General features: G+C 36.9%; 1 protein-coding gene across 3 annotated transcripts in view; it reads left to right on the top strand.

The window, feature by feature from the left end:
- MTRR (5-methyltetrahydrofolate-homocysteine methyltransferase reductase) overlaps positions 1 to 20,117 on the top strand; it is a 28,601-nt gene that overhangs the window by 6,738 nt on the left and 1,746 nt on the right. For 2 of the 3 annotated variants that reach the window (XM_059485015.1, XM_059485006.1), the window contains 12 exons: positions 1,696 to 1,849; positions 4,863 to 4,980; positions 5,881 to 6,253; positions 9,024 to 9,146; positions 10,833 to 10,986; positions 11,755 to 11,843; positions 13,503 to 13,683; positions 15,028 to 15,070; positions 15,516 to 15,702; positions 17,986 to 18,104; positions 19,544 to 19,636; positions 19,724 to 19,903. In XM_059485015.1, coding sequence (XP_059340998.1) covers positions 1,696 to 1,849; positions 4,863 to 4,980; positions 5,881 to 6,253; positions 9,024 to 9,146; positions 10,833 to 10,986; positions 11,755 to 11,843; positions 13,503 to 13,683; positions 15,028 to 15,070; positions 15,516 to 15,702; positions 17,986 to 18,104; positions 19,544 to 19,636; positions 19,724 to 19,903 — 1,814 coding nt within the window. The remainder of the gene's footprint in view (positions 1 to 1,695; positions 1,850 to 4,862; positions 4,981 to 5,880; positions 6,254 to 9,023; positions 9,147 to 10,832; positions 10,987 to 11,754; positions 11,844 to 13,502; positions 13,684 to 15,027; positions 15,071 to 15,515; positions 15,703 to 17,985; positions 18,105 to 19,543; positions 19,637 to 19,723; positions 19,904 to 20,117) is intronic. The other variant, XM_059485022.1, reaches the window with a different exon arrangement.

Here is a 20,117-nt window from a genome sequence, read left to right as displayed (position 1 = left end):
GCCACTGTCAAAGGCAAGACACATAGTAATTTAAGTTTACCATGCAACTGCTTTTAGCTTCTTCAGGAAAGATTTGGAAACACTGCCAAAAGGAAAACTGCTTTAGTCTATTTCTGTGTATTCCTGGCCTTTTTGGATTGTAGGTGTCAGGTAATTTTTTATATGGCTTGACAAGGAGATAAAGTTTGAGTGATTTATTGAGGGAGGTGTTTAGAACATAACTCCTCAAAATCTGAAGTTTTGAATTTCAGTCTTGAAACTGCTCTGAGTGAAACACAGCACCTCTTGCAATCCTTCTATTTTCTCATAGTCCTGTTATTTTTATTAAACTTAGAGGGCTGGGAGATGATTTAAACTATAACCCACAGGGAGCAGTAGAAGCAGCTTAGGTTATTATGGCAAAAAGGAGGCTAAGGAATGCTCTAATAATAGCCTGTGTGAGCCAAACTGGACAACAGGAGACCAAATCCATTGGATGCTGCCTGATAAACTCAGATTTGACACTGGTGGAGAAGTTCTGCATGGAAGAAGCTGCCCAGAAAAGGGAAATCTCTACCCTGAGGAGTTTTCAAAATTCAGCCAGTTATAGCTGACCGAGTACAGCACTGTCTGTTAGTCACACTTGAGACATGGGGTGGGAATAAGGGGTCTCCAGAGGTCACTCCCAAGCACTGGATTGGAGCTGTGTGTCACAGATGTCACTACCCATGGGCCATAGGGGTGCTGCAAGAGCCATTTGTATGGGTGACCTGAGTGACAGCACATTGGGACAGTGCTGCAGCCTGCTAAAGATAGGATAGTCAAAGATTCTGAGGGCTTTTTAATGAGAAGTAATAAATGTTTGCATGAGATGTGAATTTATGGAGCTGACACACTGTAGTCCCTACTACAGGCAGTTCTTTGAAGCCGGTATAATGGGAGTAGCCCCATGAAACTCTGGGAAATGCAGGAGACCAGTATTAGCAAAGGAGTGACAAATGAATTGGAGGAAGGGTGAATGGGCCAAAATTAATTAGACTGTGGAGCATGGTGTCTGATTATCACTCTTCAGAGTTACCTTAATTCTCCCAAAAGCACTGGTGGTATTTTGGGGTGTAATGATCTCAAACGTCTTTTCCAACTTAGTTAATTCTGTGATACTGTGATTCTGTAGCATGGAAGTTATCAAACAGGACCAAATGATACTTAATGGAACTTAGAAATGATCCCTTCGGTTTGTATGGCCACACCCCACTTATCTGTGTGAAATCATGAGGATTATGGCTGTTTGGCTGTGATTATATATACAAAAATACTTTTTCCACTTGACAAATAAAATATTGTAAGAACTGTGTATTTAAGCTGAGTGCAGCTGTGAAGTATTCTTCATGTATCTACTAGCCTGCTCAAAATGCTGCCCTTAGACATCTGTATATGGGATCATAGGATATGTCAGGTTGGAAAAAGCTTTATGATGTCATCTTGCAGCAAGGTCATTTGAGGTCAGAGCAGGTTCTTCAGGGCTTTATCAAATTTGGTCTTGAAAGCTCCAAATATGATCATAAGTTGCATCTCCAAAATTGCTTGTAATTATACTCGAAAGACTTATACTTCCATGTACACTTGGGAAGAAGAAAGGTGGGAGATAGAGTATCTAAGGCCCACAATTATGTATCAAATGGCACCTTGTAACTTAACTTGTTCTATTGCTTGTAGTATAACCTGGAAACAGAAAAGGACCCTGTAGTTATTGTTATTTCCACTACTGGGACAGGAGAGCCACCGGACACTGCCCGCAAGTTTGTGAAGAAAATTCAAGACAAGACCTTGCCTCCTGACCATTTTGCACATCTCCAGTATGGATTGCTAGGTGACTTAGTATTTTCTTTATTATTGCAGAACTTGTCTGTCAGTGAATAATTTTTATATTTCATTTGTTTCTGAAGAGGTGGTTTGGGCTTTTTTAAGTGCCTATAAAACATATAAGCATTATAAAACATTTGTTTTTATAAACAGCAGTTTTATGTAATGTCCTCTATGAGCAATAAAGGAAAAACATCACAAAAATTATCTGAATGTAAGCTACCAATGTAATTTTTTACAGCTTAATTTTCTCTCTGCATAAAAATTATATGATATAAGCTATCTATAGCTGTTTGAAGTTTAAATTTCATGTCAAGTTTCTACAGAGATTTGTAAACTAGATTAGATTACTTGGTTGTGTGAGTCATTGAGCATTTTTCTCTACAGAGGAAGAGGCAGTATAAAATGTTCTTAAAAGTAAAAACCTTAAATCTTCCATCTCTTTAAATTTGCAATAATACTTTAGTTTTGAATGTTGTACTCGTCAAGAGAATGAATGTACCTTCGGCTTAAAAATGGATAAGCAAAATACAGATTTGGCAAAATGCATGATGTATCTTGAGCTGATTGTAAGCTTAGTTTGTTCAGTTTTCAAATTTCATTTATAAACAAACTCCAGAAATGTCTATTTAAACGTAGGTTATTTTTACCTGACAAGTAATTTGATAGATGGGAGTAAGAAAACTTCTAAGTTTCTAATAAGGAAGGGACCCATTAGAAGGAAATTTCTACCAGATATATAATGTGTAAGTCTGAACTATATGCATCCTAATCATATAGCATTTTGAGAAGTTATTATGCTATTGCCTAGTTACACATAACAGTTTGTGAAATGGGCAGGTTTTTCACAGCTGACTGCATGCATATGTGTATATGTAAAGATAAGTATTATATTAATCCTGAATTTTATTATGGCAGAAATTATTGTGGTGTCTAAGTTACCATGTGATTCAAGTTTAGCAAGTTATCAGTCTTAAAATACTTTCATGGTGTCCATCTAAATTGGTCCAATTAAATGTTTGGTCTAAGTACTGTACTTTAGAGAAAGCAAAAGTCCTCTTAAAAGGAAAAAATAAAAAAGAAACGTGTGTTGAAAGGAGAGGGGAATGCTCCATTATTAGTTGGCATCATGGTTTAACCACAGCCAGAAACCAAGAGCCACCCAGCTGCTCTCTCCTTCCCCCAAGTCCTCCCTAGTGGGAAGGAGGAGTGAATAGGAAGCGTAAAAGTGATTACACTTGTGGATTGAGATAATTACAATTTAATAGGGAAGGCAAAAGCCATGAACACAATTAAAGCAAAACAAGGAATTCATTCACCCTTCCCCATGGGCAGGCAGCCATCTCCAGCAAAGCAGAGCTCCAGCAAAGCAGAGCTCTATTCAGTAGCAGTGGTTTGGGAAAATAAATGCCATCACTGCATATGTCCTCCCATTGCCTCTTCTTTGTCCAGCTCTATGAGCTGAGCATGATGCCATGTGGTCTGGGATGTCCCTTTGGTCATTCTGAGGTATCGACGCTTTTTCCACCACAAGTCCAAAGTACAGCCCCATACTAGCTGTGATGAGGAAAACTAGCACTGTTTCAGCCAAAACCAGCACAAGTGGAAGTAATCTAAATCTCATGGTTTGAAATTGCACACAAGAAAAGGTCAGGCTGTGGAAAATTATGATAGAAGAGTGAAACAGTGGTGTAGATTACTTAAAGATTTTGTGAAGATGGACCTAAACCCAGTGGTCTTTAGGATTGCTGGGCAAATATCTCTAAAAGGATGATTGATCATTTTTGTGGGGTGGCTCAGTGATTTGGTTGACCTCTTAAAATCTTGGATCTTCCATGGACATAACCTCCTGAGTACCTGTTCAACTGGTAACAAGGACCATCTTCATCTAAAACAGCTTCATAACAATTAAGAAGCAGAAAGCCCAGTGCAAGTGAAACAAGATCTGCAAAGAAATCTTTGATTCCTGCAGAGGAAGTTGCTGGACTTTTGTCCCTCATGCAGATGTTTCAGCTTTCTTCTTGTTTAAAATCACTGCTATGTTTGATCCTTTCTTTCCCCTCAAGTTTCTAATACTTTTAAATTTCTTTTAATACTCTCACATGTTGTTGACATTATTAACAACTTCATCCTGAAAGATCAATTATTTTGATAATTCACACGTAGTTTATCAGCTTTCAGTTCCTTATATTTTTCCTGTTAGAGGAATTTTGTATATTTTAAAAGCCTCAAACTAAAGCAGTATTCTTCTGACATGTGAAATACTGAAAGCAAAGTGTTTTCAGGGTATTTCTCTGTCTTACATTTGGTAAGGAGGGAGACAGTTTTGCAGCACTGTTTTGGGACAAAAACAATTTTGTTTGAAATTCATATACATGTATCTATATTTCAATGTAGCCTCTGAATAATACACTTACATATGCAGGTGTTTAAGTATATCTAGATAGTATAATTAAAATTATCATGGAATCATAGAAGGCCTTTGTTGGACAGGGCCTTTAAGATCATCCAGTTCCAATCCCCTGCTGTGGACAGGGACACCTTCCATTAGACTGGGTTGCTCAAAGTCCCATCCAATGTGATCTTGAATGCTTCCAGGGATGAGGCATCCACAACATCTTTGGGCAACCTGTGCCAGTGCCTCACCACCTTCACAATAAAGAATTTCTTTCTAGCATCCAATCTAAACCTACTCTTGGTTTGAAGCCATTCCTTCTTGCCCTGTCACCACATGTCCTTGTAAAAATCCCCCATATCTTTCTTGTAGGCTCCCTTCAGGTACTGGAAGGCCACAGTTAGGTCACTCCAAAGCCTTCTCTTTTCAAGGCTGAACAAACCCAATTATGTCACCTTTCCTCTGAGGAGTGGTGCTCCATCCCTCTAATCATCTTGGTGCCTCTTGTGGGCTTGCTCCAACATACCTGATTCTTCTGTTAGCCTGCAAGAAAAGTCTGTCCTGACTTTGTGTAGCCTGTGAGGCTGCCTGGTTGACGTGATTCCTCTTTCCTTGAATTTGCCAGGTCTGGGAGACTCAGAGTACATGTTCTTCTGTAATGGGGGAAGGACAGTAGACCGACGGCTTCAAGAACTTGGTGCCCAACACTTCTATGACACAGGATTAGCAGATGACTGTGTAGGGTAAGAGCTGGATGGGTTTGGATTTTATTTCTTCATTATGAAATATTTGTATAGGCATTTGGCTAAATGTTCTGAACTGTTTGAGGTCCATTAAAGCTGGATACTCAGCACCTCCTAGAAATGAGTTCTGCCTGAGCACACTATGCCTTTTCAGTCTCAATTGCCATTAAGTAAAATTTCATTTTTAAAGTGTAATGCCTGGAAAATTAGTATGTAGCAGTTCTAGAAAATAAATAAGTCAGAGTAAGTAGAAGGGTTTGAAAATGTAGTTTCTTTTTTCTTTTTTTTTTTCATTTTTTTCATATTTCTCTTTTGGGTATGGGCAGAGGATCACTTTAGAGTAATTATATAAGAAGATTTCTCTCTTTGCTGTAGAGGAATTATGTAAGAAAACACCTCCCTGTTTTGCTATTTTTTCTGGCCAGTAGGCTGTAGTCTTGGCTTAGTTATTTTGAACTGCTGCTTTTATTGGTTCTGTGCAAGGCAGTTGAACACAAACATTGTCATAACCATAGAACTTATCTCTTGTGTTCTGAAATAATAAAAATGGGCCATTAGTGTAAGCTATTGATGTTGCTGTTGCACAATGAAAAGTTGCATATTCTGCTGCCATTCCTTCAACTTTCTGTCATAAAGTTCAGCATATGAAAATAAAAATGAGAAACTGTTGGAAGAGCAAGGCTGTTACACATTTTAGACTCTGTAAATTTACATAGTGGTAACAACTAAATATTTTTTTACAAAGGAGTAATCTTGATAACAGCTGCAGATATATATTAGAAATGGAAAGTGAATAGTGTTTTTTGCTTTTGTGGTTTTTCATTATCTGTAAATTATCAGTCCAGGAAGTCACAATAATTCATCCATACATTTTTTCTTTTTTTTCTCCTCCATTCCCAGTTTGGAATTAGTGGTTGATCCTTGGATTGATGGACTTTGGCTTGCTCTCAAGGAAGCATTACAATTGCAGAAAGAGAAAGAAGGCATGAACAATGCTGTCAATGCTGTTTCCAGCTCTCTCTCTACAGCTCCACATGCTGTGCATGAGCTAAAGTTAAGCTCTGAAGTACAGAACTTGAAGCTAGAAGATGAGGAAGCAAGGGGTTCTGATACTCTGTCACAGAAACTGGATGACATCAATCATGTGGCTCCAGCTGGAGATGCCGAACCTTCACTTGTTCATTCTGTCCCTCCTGTCTCTCAGTCTGCTCTTAATATTCCTGCCCTGCCACCAGAATATATAGAGGTGGAGTTTCAGGACACCCAGGGTGAGGTAAGGACTTCCCTTTGAGTGATGGAAGCCTGTAGCTCTTGTAGGGGGTATGAGTGTATACTCCTGCATGAGGCTCAAAAGAGCAAGTGAATGCTTACATAATGGAGATGTGTCCCCAGTGCAGGAGGCTTTTGAATTTTAAGTAAAAAGTCCATTTATACTGAATGTAGATGCCACCATATGGGTTATGTCAAGATATAATTCAGCTAATAGGCCAGTTGGTATTGCATTTTCAGGAAGGCAAGAATTAAAATCCTCTGTGGCTTATAACAGTGAAAACATCTTGCTGTAGTGAGGAGCACAGTAAAGTTTCTGTTCAAATTTTTTGTCCTTTCAGAACGCACTAAGAGGCTGTAAAATTGCTCAAAATCTTGCTGCATACTTAGTAATGAAGAAACTTGTCATTGTGAAAATAAGATCCTTATTGTACTGAGGGAAATGGAAGATGAACTGTAGATCAAAAGCTGGTATGCTTTTCCTAGTGAAGCCACATTGAACAAAGAACTGCTGTACTAAGAGAAGAATTATCATGAGCTGGAAATCACCTCCTGTTGGCAGGAGTGACTCAGCTTTTCTGGTTGCCTGCAGAGTGCAGATGTTTCAGCTATCCATGCAAGGAAGCAGTGAAGCCTGGCTGCTCTTTAAATGACAGGGAGCCAGGAGCTGAGTGTGGTAACAAATCCAGCGTTGCTATCCACTATCTAAGCAGTGCAAAGCAGGAGGTGACAGCCTGGATCAGCCAAGGGTGCAAATCCTCAGGCAGGTTTGTGGGAATCTTGGCCCAAGCCAAGAAACTGGTCTCAAGATCTAGACCTGGATCAACTTTCATGACCATGAAAGTCCTTTAGTATCTTCAGATGCTGACATTCTCTGTTGAGACTGTTAATGGAAATGCTGAGAGAATCACTTAGTCTGGCTAATATAATTATGGAAGAGTGTATGGATTTAAACACTGGATAATTTTGCTTCTCTTTTAAACCTCGTACTGTTGGTTTTGCTCAGGTTGTTGAATTTAATAATCAAAATTCTTCAGGTTTATGATTTAGAGGTGCTCTTCTATTAAAGAGTAATAGTTGGGTTGAATGTGCTGCTACAGTCCTTAAAAGAGCCCATTTTCTTAAAGTCAGCATATATGCAGACTGATCTCTGAAATAGTTTATAGTTAATGATCTCTGAAATAGTTTATAGTTAATAGTTAATAGTTTATTTTTCTAATACTGATGCCCTTTCTCTATATAGAAAAAAAAGTTAATTATGCATTGGAACAGCAAATGGAAAAAGCTGAATCTGCTAATCTGGAAATCAGTGACAGATTAAAGATAATAGTCCAGATTTCATATATAGAACAGGGTGTGATCATCTTGAGCGCTGGAAAAAATCAAGTGCATGTTTATGAATTTTTTTCCTTTGGAACTATTTTTGACATAGTTGGATAGATCTTGTCAACAAGTAGGTTCTATGTAGGGTCATGTTTGGTTTTGCAGGTATCACGCAATTCATGTGCTTTTTTGGTATCTCACATTGCAACAGCAGCTATGGATATTTTTTGCCAAGCAGAGCTGAAGTTGGTGTGTTTTGAAATTCATCAAGGTGAGGTTTGGATATTTCCAAGCAGAGACTCGCTGCCATTTAAAGAAGGCCTGATACATGATCTCTCCAGTTACTTAAAATTATCTTTTCTTGGGCTTTTGAGTCTCAGGGTTGAATTAGCAAGTTGCTACATACTAGTACCAGGGCAGAATAGTGAGTTGGTCTAAAGCATTTCTGGGAAGTGTAAGATAATACAATTTAGCTTAAATCTTGATTTCATTATGCCTTGAATTTGACTTGGAGAGAATACAAATGTAGACAGTTACAGCAGTCCAGTTGATGCACAATGACTTGATATGGCCCAAGCTATTAATCACCATGTCAAAATCCTAAGAAAACAAAGAAACTTCCAACTGTTGGTCTCAAGTGATGCTCTTGTCTCCTTTTTTAAATAGGAGATCTTCAGAATAACATCCTATTGGTAGGATGATTCTTTTACATTTGACAGAGTATTGTTAAAGGCATTTGGTATCCCTCCTGCCTCTTTTTATTTTTTTCTGCATTGATGTCAAATGAAACTTGCTTACTATAGTGATGGAAAAGTGAGGGCTGTATTCTGATCAGCCTTTGACATATGTGATCTGGAATTACTCTTGTGCCCATTTGTCGTACTTGGGGCACATTCTAACCTGTCTAGAAATGTTGTGTTATAACATGATGCTGTCTTGTAGAGTGGGTTTTGCTCATTAGCTCTAATTTAAAAATCCTTTTATAAGTTGCCTGTAATAGTAGACCCCAAATGGACCCCAAACCCTTAAGCTGTAAACCTGCAATGATGTAACTTCTGACTTCTTATGTTCATTCTATACACCTAATAATCATTTAATTAGGCAGGAGTTTTCTGGGGTTTGCATAAATGCAATTCTCTAATTGGCTATTTTCAAGGCAGTTCTTAAAAAATGAAACAGCTCGCTGCATTTGATAATAATGTAGGCCCATTAGACTGTTCAAGCCTACAGACTTTTTGTAATATATGCCAGTTATTGTTTAGATGTGATTTTTTAAAAAGAGCAAAACACTATATGTGTATAAAAGAGTCATGTTTTTCCTTATTGTTTTGAGTCGTTTTCTAAGATTGCTTCAAAAACAACCTGTACCACACCAATTCCTGTATGTCATAATAAGATGTCATAAAGCTGATTTGCATTTTTAGTGTAAGTTTTTGTGTTGTCTTTTTCAGAATCCGCATCTGTCTTCACTTATCTCAGAGGGAAGAACCTTTGAAGTGCCAGTTACAAAAGCAGTTCAGCTCACTAGGGAAGATGCAGTAAAGACTGCATTGCTCTTAGAGCTTGATATTGCAGTAAGTTGGTGATGGCTTTTTCTTTAGTGGGTTAAAATAAAGGGGGAAAAACATGTGTGTTATGTATAGTAACTGAGGGGGGAAAATTATTTATTTGACTGTTCAAGAAGAAAAAATACTTCTGTATTCAATAGGATGTCAGCTTATGCTGATCCATTTTGTAAATGTAAAGGTTAATTTATTTGCTGAAAAACAGGACTCCATGGAAGTCAAAACAGGAGCAAAGTGTCAAGTTAATTACTTTGTTGTTCCATGGATATCATATTGAGTGAAATATCTTTATGAAGGGAATTTGCAGTGGAGAAAACCAGTCAGAGAGTATTAAAAACGAGTAATTGTTCAGTTTTTAAGTATACAATTTGAAGGATATTCACAAACTATATAGTAAATTGTGGCTGTTTATTATGGTGGGTAATCTACACAAGTAGTAATTTCATTAACAGTATCAAGCAGTAGGAATTAGCTCTTGAGCACTGTTTCTGCCTTTGATACTCATTTGCTCTGCCTTGTTAACATGATACTCAAACTGTCAACCTTGGTTACTGTCTGTTAGAAAACTGGTTTAGTTTATTCAGTGAAGATCATATTAAAAAACTGGTTTAGTTTATTCAGTGAAGATCATATTTTGTATACTGGTTTGAAGATGAAAGGCAGGCAGAGAGTGCTTGATATTACTTTATAGGAAAGCTTGAAAAGGAAAAAATGTTACTTTGGAGTGGTTTCCCAAATTGATAGAATATTATTTTTGGGATATTATGATTTTTGGCAGCACCTTTTGTTGGACTCTCTTAGCCTCATCTGTCTCAATATACATGAGACATCTTTAAATCTCAATTATAAATAGATTCTATAAAGTTTCGAGCAACTGATTCTTTGAGCGACATGGTTTTTTGCATGTATTGGTATGTATATATGCATTCTGTCATCAGCCCTCACTGAAAATATAAGCATTTTCTTGCCTTTTTCACCTAAAATTCTTGCTAGTCTGTGTATGCAGGTCACTCACGTGATGCATGAGGGAAACATAATGATGCAAGTATAATTAATTCTGCATGTTCTTTAACAGGCAGGAGCTTGAGTTACACACAATAGTTTCAGCAGTTGCACACAAGAATCTCAGCTAATCTAGCTAAACTAGAATCTAGGTCTTAAGATTTGAATTTTCACTGTGCTCTTGTTTGGTTTTTTTTTCTTCTTTTCCTCCAAAAAATTAAAGGAATTCTGGTCATTTCTGTCACTAATTCATCAAATAGTTGAACCAGCAAATTTTCTTTTAGTGATGATGTGTATCTACAAAAAGTTACATTAATTATGAGGACTTAATTTCTCTGCTATTCTCCAACCAGAAAATGTAGAACATCAGTAATTAATGATCTGAGCTGATTATATAACACAACCTCTTAATACGTATTTATTTTCTTTCTGTTTGGGCTGCTCAGCAGTTCTCATTAATGAGTGTCCAAATATTTAAACCAGATAATGAAAGACTTTTTCTAATTAGTAAGGTTAAGCCTGAAAAGAAAACATGACTACTTCATTTCTGATGTGCTCAAAACAGCAAAGTGTTAGTACAGAGTAAAAATATTTGACTTAATGTGAGCACAGTAGTAGGAAGGTTGTTGTCAGGAATGGAAATGCCTTGGTTTGTAGTAAGATTTAATAGAAATGTTTCATGTTTTAAAACAGGATACAGCTTTTGAGTACCAGCCTGGAGATGCCTTCTGTGTAATGTGTCCCAACAGTGTCAGTGAAGTGGAAAAGCTTCTTCACATTTTGGGGCTTTCTGAAAAAGGAGACAACTTTGTTTGTGTAAAAGTTAAGCAGGGCACTAAAAAGAAAGGTATGGTGTAATGCACTGGTCATGGAACAGCACTCCTTTCTGTGTTGGTAGGAGTTGGTGTGCATACTTTCCAATATTTTTACTGTATGTGTGGGAGCACAACTGTCTTTTATGGAGGCATGTTGGAACTCACAGTGATGTGTTAAAAAAGAGGATGCATAAGAATGCTGCTGCTGGTTTTACTATAGCTGAGCTCTTGACTGGGAGCTGCAGCCTGGCATTGGCATCCATCCATCTCATTCTTACTCTGTGCTCCTTCATGTTTGTGGAGATAAGGCTTTAATCACATAACCTTCCAATCCCTTACTTGAAAGTAAAATCTCCTTGCACAACACAGCATGTCAATCTGTTTTACATCCTAAGAGGGCTGCACTCCTCAAGGACAAGCCTTAATGCTGTTGCAAAGGTGCCTTTTAATGGACTTGAAGGCCTGTGGATGTGTTCTGCTGAATCTTATGATGTCATATTTCAGAAGGAGTGGCATCAGATTCACTGTGTAGTGCTGGCTGGACCTGTGTGAATTACTCCTGTCTTGTATTGCATTTGGGGTCTTAATGGTGCTGCTGAGTTGCTGAGTCTTTATATTCACAGGGTGGTGGAGGGCTCTTTGTTGTTCTGGTTTATAGGTAAATCAGTTCTCACTGTAAGATTCCCTGCACTTTTGAGGGCTGCACAAGTTGTCCATTAAGTATGAGATGTGTGATGCCACTTCTGTATATTAATAGATGCACATTTTACTTTTTGTTTTTTGTTCTTCCCCTGAACCAGGAGCAGTTCGTCCACAACACATCCCTGAAAGAAGTACTCTCAAATTCATTCTAACTTGGTGTCTGGAAATAAGAGCAATTCCCAAAAAGGTGCTTATGTGTTTTTTCTTCTAAAGACAAATCAGTCATTCTATGCTATATGGTCTCTTACAGATCTGTCCTTGCTTTGTGTGTAGTTATGGTATCTCTTGGTGAATAAGGATTGTCAGTTTGTATGCTACTGTTTGTACTTTACTCTGAGAAAAGTCACTTCTGGTAGTTTATCTGGCAGACATTCCTGTTCTGCAGTATCTTGATTCATGACTAGTCTGGAAGAAAGTAGAAAAGTATTAGATGACTCAGTGCTAGATAACTGGGAAGGCTGACTGAACCTAGCCCCGTAGTCATTTTAAAGTAAACACTTTTTTTAATCAGAGGGAGCCACATCTGTCAAGTTCTGTTGCTAAAATACACATTTCTGTATGCAAATATACCACAGTGTCCTCAGTTAGAGCATGGTGCTGGTAACCCTGTGTGGGCCATTCACTTAAGAGCTGGAGTTGATGATCCTTGTGGGCCCCTTCCAACTCACAATGTTGTGTGAAATCTGTGAAATTTTAAAGCTTTTCTTTAACATTTCAGTAACATAGCAGAATTCAAAAGAAGATTTTTGCTTTTTAGTATTTGTTCTCACATGTATGTATTATTTTCCTTTCATTTTGTGCATGTAAAAAAAAATCAAAGCTTCTAACTGAAAATGCGTCTGTATTTCTGGTATTGTCAAAACATATTTTAAAGATAACTTTATGTGAAAGATGAAGCTAAATGACTGTGTGGTCAGGTCTCTGAGGGAAATCAGTTTTTGGGAGGACCTTTTTACTCAATTTAGTGGATTTTGCCGCAGAAGGGAATATTCCTGTTGTTCCAACCTTTTTAAAACCACATTTAATATTTTTGAAAATTTGTCTCAGCAATAAGAGTAGTCAGAGAGTACTGGCTGGGGAATATCACTGAAGCCAGTTTTTATAACCTGTCTGCCGTATTAAATCTTCAGCCTGAAATGTGCTTTATGTGACTCCATACTCAAAACTATTGTCTGGAAGCTCTGTGGTTGAGCACACATTATTTTTCAAGTATTCCTTTGTGTAGAATGTGTCATCTGATTGCATTTGGTGTTTTCTATCACTTTTCTTTTATGCACTGTGTCTATTTGCATCTTTCTTTTTTGACAAAAAAACCCTTGTAACTACTTATATCTGATCTTCACTTTATCTTACAATGCTCAATTTAGCTTCCCTTTAAGTAAAGTTTACCAGTGTAGGCATAAGGTATAGAATAAAACACCACAACAACGTTAACATGACTCATTTAATCCCATGCTTTATTTATAGTCATACCTCTTCTAAGATTTTTGTTACTCAATACCTGGCCTCTGTACCCTAGCAAATGGTGTTTTGTCTTGAATTGTGTTATGGAGCTGCCTAACTAAAGTGTAAATAGGGGCAATAAGAACACCTTTCAAAAATCTGAAATTTTGGGGGAAATGGCTTGTGCCTGTTTTTTTGTCTCTTCCTTGGTCAGGCTAAGTAGGACTTCCTGATGTGCCAACTTGTTGTAGACATTAGAAGAGCAATAAAAAAAAATTGATGAAGTGTATTATCTATTAATCTAATTCATGTCCCCAGGCAACCCAAGTTTTTCCTAGTTTTGTGATCATTTTCCCAAATGGACAAGTTTTTTACCCTTCACTCTTTCCTTTCTTCCCTACAGGCATTTTTGCGAGCTCTTGTGGAATGTACCAGTGATGCGGGAGAAAAACGAAGGCTTCAAGAGCTTTGCAGCAGACAAGGAGCCTCTGATTATACTCACTTTATTAGAGATTCTAATGTTTGCCTCCTGGATTTACTTCATGCTTTTCCAAGCTGCAAGCCTTCACTTAGCCTGTTAATTGGTAAAAGACTGATTTAGATTTAATTAGATTTGGTTTCTGAAAATGCATCAGGCTAAATGTTCAATTTTCCAAGAAAGGGGAGTAGCTGTTCAGTTAACTGCTTTAGGAATATAGTTTCTATAGTGATCAAGCTGAAACTCTTGTTGAGGAGCAAAGCTCTGTTTTATGGTTCATAGTCTTTGGCTTTCTTTCTGCAAACACTCAGGTTCATACCAATGCTTTGACTCTGCATTACTCCTGTACATAAAAAGTAAGCATAAGGTGCTTGCAGGATTAGGGTCTTTATGAATTAGTTCATCAATTGCTTACAATTATAAAATACTTATTTTTACAATTCCTAGTTTCTCTGCTTACATGGTCTTTTCTTGCACTTTTACCTGTTAAAACAGAATGCTCTTCCTAGTATATCTGTGTTTATGCTATGTCTAACACACTCTCAGGGTTTCTGATATAAAATACTGAAAGGATGGGACTACACCTGTAACCATGTCAAATACATCTGAAATTGCTGGCAGTTATTTTTCAAAATAAAATCCAGAGTTTCTTAGTATGTATCATAATAGGAGTCAAAGAAATTGCTTTCTGTGTTCTTGCAGTCGTTTTGTCCACCTTTACCCAAAATTACTGAAAGGGTTTAGTGGCTTGTTTAAGTAATTTCACTGCACTACCTTTTCTTAACTCCGCCTAGCAACTATCTATGTAGAGCACCTTTAAAATATGTCAGGGTGTGCATATACTGACAAAAAGAGTATTTCTGCTTTTGTACATACGTAGACACAAATGTATGTGTGATATATGTAGGGGGTTGCTTGTTCAAAAAATGCCCTGTGAACTCCTGCATCTTTTTTTTTCAGCTGAGATTTCTAAACTTTGCATAGGTAATCACTGTTTTGAAACTGAGCTGGCACATCTGCTTCTTCTAGGACATTATATTATATATAGGAAACATTCAGTAAAGCAGTTTCTATTGTGAGAGCTTTTGAGCTCATAGAGGAAAGGTGGGGAAAATTAAATTTCAAGCTTCACCTCATTTGAGGTGGAGTAATTGGCAGCTCTTCTGTACACCTTACAGTCACTTTTGTTTGACCAAGAAGCCCATAAATTAAGTGTTATGGTTTCATTGTATAGGATCTCTAATTGATGTTCCACAAAGTCTAGAACCCATTCAAAATAGAGTTCAGGTCTTAATTGCTTGTTTCTAAACCACAAACGCTGAATGTTACTAGAGTAAAATTGCAGTTAAATTAAAATACCTTGTAATCTGTTGTAGTGTAAACACTCATTATACAATATCTTCATTGGGGTGAATCAAATAAGTGATACTTTTTTTTTTCTATTCTTCAGAACATCTTCCTAAATTACAAGCCAGATCCTACTCTGCCTCAAGGTAATGAATTTAATGCAATTCAATACAATTCAAATTGTATCTTCTTAGTTATTTAGGTATGGGGTTTTTCTCAGATATGTTTGTGTATGTTAGAATCTGAGGAAGGAGAGGAGTAAAGGAGAAAATGTAGTTGTGACCCTGTTGGAAAAACATTGACTATTTCAAAGACTATTGTTTTAAGTGTGTGGCAAGACTTTGGTAAAGCTCTCAGGAACAAGCTCACACACAGGTAAATCTGGTAGGAATTTGGATTCCCTTCTGTAGACACTGGGCTTTGAGTTCAGCCTTAAAACAATTTCTAACTAAATATAAATATTATGCAGTTAGCTGAACATTGAGCATCTTGATTCGATTGAAATAGTTTGGGCTGCAAATGGACCTGCTGCAAGATTGTACAGGTGTTTCTCAGGTTTTAGGTAGGTTTTTAATATTTTTGTCTTTGCAGTTCAGACTTATATCAGCCAGGAAGGCTGTGCTTTGTATTTAATGTTGTGGAGTTCCCTGTCGGTCCCTCTAGACCAGTCTCACGGAAAGGAGTTTGTACAGGGTGGCTTGCTGAGTTAGTTGCACCTCTACTGCACCCCAGTAAAAACTCTCAGGGTACAAAAGGAGAAAGCTCTTCAATTGAAAAGGTATGAATATTAGCTCTAAAGTCATTAACTGTTAAATCTATGCATGTCTGAAAAAAACTGCAGGTTTCTTTGTTCACTGTTGTGATGTAGTGCATGTGGTTTGGCAGCATAAACCTTAATGTTGCGGTTCTAGTGTACTTCTGTATAACATGTCCAGAACTTGATTCTTAAACACTAAAGTTAAATTTTACTTATCTATGCATACCTAAGTTGTGCAATTTCCCATTGCTGAAAGGCCAGAGTTGTTTTCCACCCCTCTGTAGCTCTAAGTGTATCTCGAAGGACGTTTTCGTTGACTAAACTACCACTGTGTAATTAAATGGTCATGACTGTTTGCATCACAAGAGTGAGGCACTTGGTCATTTCCAGGAAGCAGTGGCAGGTAATAGGGGAGAAACTGTAAAACTCACATTTCTTGTCAGGTCTTCCAGAGTTTGCAAAGGCCAAGTTAATTGACTATGACACAGGGGACAGTCCTCTGTGGTTTTTTCTGGCCTGTATCAGTGATTGTTTGGCACAGTTGATATTATTGGGAGAAGGTACTTCTTTATTTTTTTTCCCCCTCATTTCATTTTGTGGCAGAGATTCTGTGTAATTAATCCATCTCAAAGTCACTAGGTCTAAGCTAATTATTAAAAAATAGGAATTCTACTATATAATTGATATGTGTGATATACATGTCTTTTCTCTAAAAGAACTACTGGCAGCCTAATCTATATTTGATTATGAAAAATGGAAACAAGAATAGAATTTGGTTGAAAGAAAACTGTGCCAATAATTCAAGGTGTCAGTCAGACAAAATGGGAGAAAGCAGCATACAAGTTATCTTCCCTTTTTAGAGCTAATGCAAAGATTAATATGTGCATCATATATCTTATTCCAGTGTTCATGTGTGCTCTTTATTTAAAATTTAATTGATTTTAAATTAATTAAAGATCAAACAAGAAAAAGAGGTGGATAAAAAGAAAAAAAAGATTATTACAAAATGAGTCTGGATAAAGTTTAGAAACTATTTCGTCTCCTGCACAAGCTAGAATTCAGCATAGATAAATGGGCAGCAGTGTACATAGATTGCAGAAATATATGGGATAAGAACACAAAACAGATGAGTGTGATCTTATGCAAAAATATGTTAGATTAATTGAATACACTTTAGAGTACAAATGTGTTTACCATTTGCAGTCTGTTTTGAAAGAATGACCAGTTTGGAATCATTAATAGGGTAAATATCCTCCTAACTCAAGTGTGGTGTGAAGTGTATGTATATAAAGTATCATTCCCCACCAGCAAGAATTATTCTATTTTTTTATCATCATGAAACTAGGAAAATAATGCTCTTTAACATTGTTATATCTATAGTGAATTAAAGTATAAAAAAATTAGCAGAGCTAAACCTTTCAGATTTACACAACAAAGTTTAAATAACTTGGTCTACTGCCTTTCTCCTTCGTTAAACTTGAAAGTAAATTCAAATCCTTTCATAATTAATGTGCAAAACAAATTAGATATTTACTTATTACTTTAATGTATGAAGCTCTGCTATGGCTGCTGCTGAGTCTTGAATAATCTCTTGGAATTAAAAACAGTAATCTCTTGTTTTCTATAGGTTTTTTTGGCTGTGTCTCAGAGGATAGGTATTGGAGCTCATATAAAAATATGACTTCCTTTCTGACACAGATATGAAAATTAGAATTACTGTTTATCACTAGGATTATATAAAACATTTTCCAAGATCGTAGAGCTGTTATGTGCCTCCCCTCACCCATATGCACTTTCAGAAATCATGTCAAACTTTTATGAAAATTAAGAAAGCAGGCTCTTTACCAGCAGGCTTCAATTCACTATAAACAAATCCTGACCTCCCACAATGTGAAAAAAGGTTGAGTTGCCTTTGATAGCAATAAACTAGCTTTACTTCTCTTTGAATGCCAATAGCAAACTTTCTGTGCCTTCTGTAACAGTATTCCCCAAATTTGTGGTGCAGTCAGTTTTCATATTCAACAACGCATTTCTGTGTGGTTTATCCCAGTTTTCCTCCAGATGGATTAATAGGTTTGTAAATATGGTGTGGTTTTGTTGTTTGGCTTTTTTTTCCTCCAGAGACTTCTCTGAGATTTTATGCTAAATGTCTGTGTGGCATTAAAGATGAACTCTGAAGCTCAGGATTTAGAAGAGTGTGTGGGTACATATGCTGTGTAAATATCCTGAAGGTTCTAAAAATGTCATGGTGTTTTTAAGGCTTAAGAATACCCTTCAATTATATTTTACCTGATTTTATTTTAGATCTCTATTTTTCCTCGTCCAAACAATGCATTCCACTTACCTGCAGACCCATCTGTGCCATTCATTATGGTTGGTCCAGGAACAGGAATTGCACCATTTATTGGTTTCCTACAACATAGGTATGTACCAAGTTGTTATCTGGAGAGCAGCCTTTTTATGTTGAGGAGAGATACAGCCTGAGAGTTTAAATGCAGTTAATTTTTTTTCCTTTATGTAATGGTGATATGCTGATTATAAGCAGTCTTAGTAATTTTAAACAAGCATTTTTCATGTATTTATTTGTTTTTCAAATTAAATTTTCATCTGACTGTGTTTACTATTCATAGAAGATATAGGAGAAGTTGGGTGAATTGCAGAAATAGTAATAAAAATTAAATCCTTTATCTCTTTGTGCTGCTGGGGGAAGGCCTGTAAGAGTATGATAGTTTTTTATAATGTGTTGATTGGCTTAAGTTTGTTATTCAATCCACTTCCTTGAGAAATGGCATCCATATTAGAAGGCATGGTGAATGTCTGGATTTCTTCCACATTCTCTTATTTCTGTGTGGTTTACATTTTGGTGTTTTAAGATAAGGAGCTTAGCACCAGAACCTTCAACTCAGCAGTAGTCTTGGTGTTTGGGAGTTTGTGTGTGAGAGAAGGTGGATCTCTTTATTTTCCCTCTCCAGTTACAGCAATGTAATTTTGCAAGGCAAAGAGATGTTTGTTCAAAAAGTGACAGCACATCACCAAGAATATGTAAAACCTTGATCATTCTGAGGAAAAGAACAGTAGGAGTGAAGTATTTGGGTGGGAAATGGTTCTAAGTTTTGAAGGTAACCAGCACATATTCCAATGTTACTCAGTTTCAGCAAGGTAGTGGAGTTTCTTGGGTCCTATAGGAATTTCAAAACATCTTATTTGAGAGAAAAGTGCAATTTTGACATGGTGTTTCTAACTCCATACTTTGCTTTAGCCAAATCATTGTGTAGTCCTTAGTTTGATTCTCAAATGTACCTTTACCTCTCAAAAGTATTTTGCATTTTATTTTAAAGTATAAATGAAATGTCTCTCTCTTGGTGTAACTAGAAAATGGTAGCTAAAACTCCTTTAAAATAACGCTTCCAGCATTATTTCAAGAAAATGAAATAATTTTTCTGATGATGTGATAGTTAATAAATTGTTAGTCATAATACCTAGCAGGTATCTACAGCTAAATGGAAAGCCTTCTAAAACTGCTGAGTTTCCCCAGGTGGTTTTGCATAGCTTCTAATGAAGGATAAAAGGCAGTGAATTACCTAGATAGTGAATCAGTCAGGATTATTTTGTGAGATGTTTGGCTATGTCAGTCTTGACTATTCCAATATCAAACTGTGGCAAAAAAAAAAAAAGATTTATCTTGAGCTAGTCTGAAAGTGAGTAGTCAAGCAAATCAAATGAGGGTTTGACTTTGATTTACCTAAATCGTTTTACGATTCTGCCAGTCCAGAGGTTTGTTAAAATATTACTATTAAAAATTAGGTTATACATATTTCAGATTCTGCCCTTGATAAAGAAGGATTAATTTTTTTTTCTTTAGGCAAAAGCTCAGAGAACAACATACAGACTGGGAATTTGGAGAAACGTGGCTGTTCTTTGGTTGTCGGCATCAGGATCGAGACTATTTGTTCAAGCAAGTTCACCATTTAACATCTCTTTTGTATTCATGAGGGAATGCTCATCTCTGAGCCATTGCTAACGGGTTTTTATTACCTTTCAGAGATGAGCTCCAGTGTTTTCTTAAAAATGGAACCTTAACTCACCTTAAGGTTTGTTTCTCAAGAGACTCTTCAGCTGCAGAAGTGGCCCCACCTAAATATGTGCAAGATGTCCTTAGGCTTTGTGCTAAGGAAGTTGCCAGAGTTCTGCTGAAGGAGAGAGGTTACTTCTATATATGTGGGTGAGTAGAGTGGAAATAGACTGTTCAGAAAGAGAGTAGCAGACGTTTGAGGCTTTGGAAAGGCTTAGAGCTGTCTGAAAGAAAGGACCAATATGATGCTGAAAGAGCCTTCCTGGAGAGCTGGACTGTCCACTGCTTTCCAGTATAATCTTGAAATGCAGCTTGTAACCACACAGTTCCACTGATTGTTTTAGTTGCTTATTATTGATTTTCC

Source organism: Ammospiza nelsoni, chromosome 1 (assembly GCF_027579445.1).
Source record: "Ammospiza nelsoni isolate bAmmNel1 chromosome 1, bAmmNel1.pri, whole genome shotgun sequence".
NCBI lineage: Eukaryota > Metazoa > Chordata > Aves > Passeriformes > Passerellidae > Ammospiza > Ammospiza nelsoni.
This window is presented reverse-complemented; position numbering and strand designations above follow the sequence as displayed.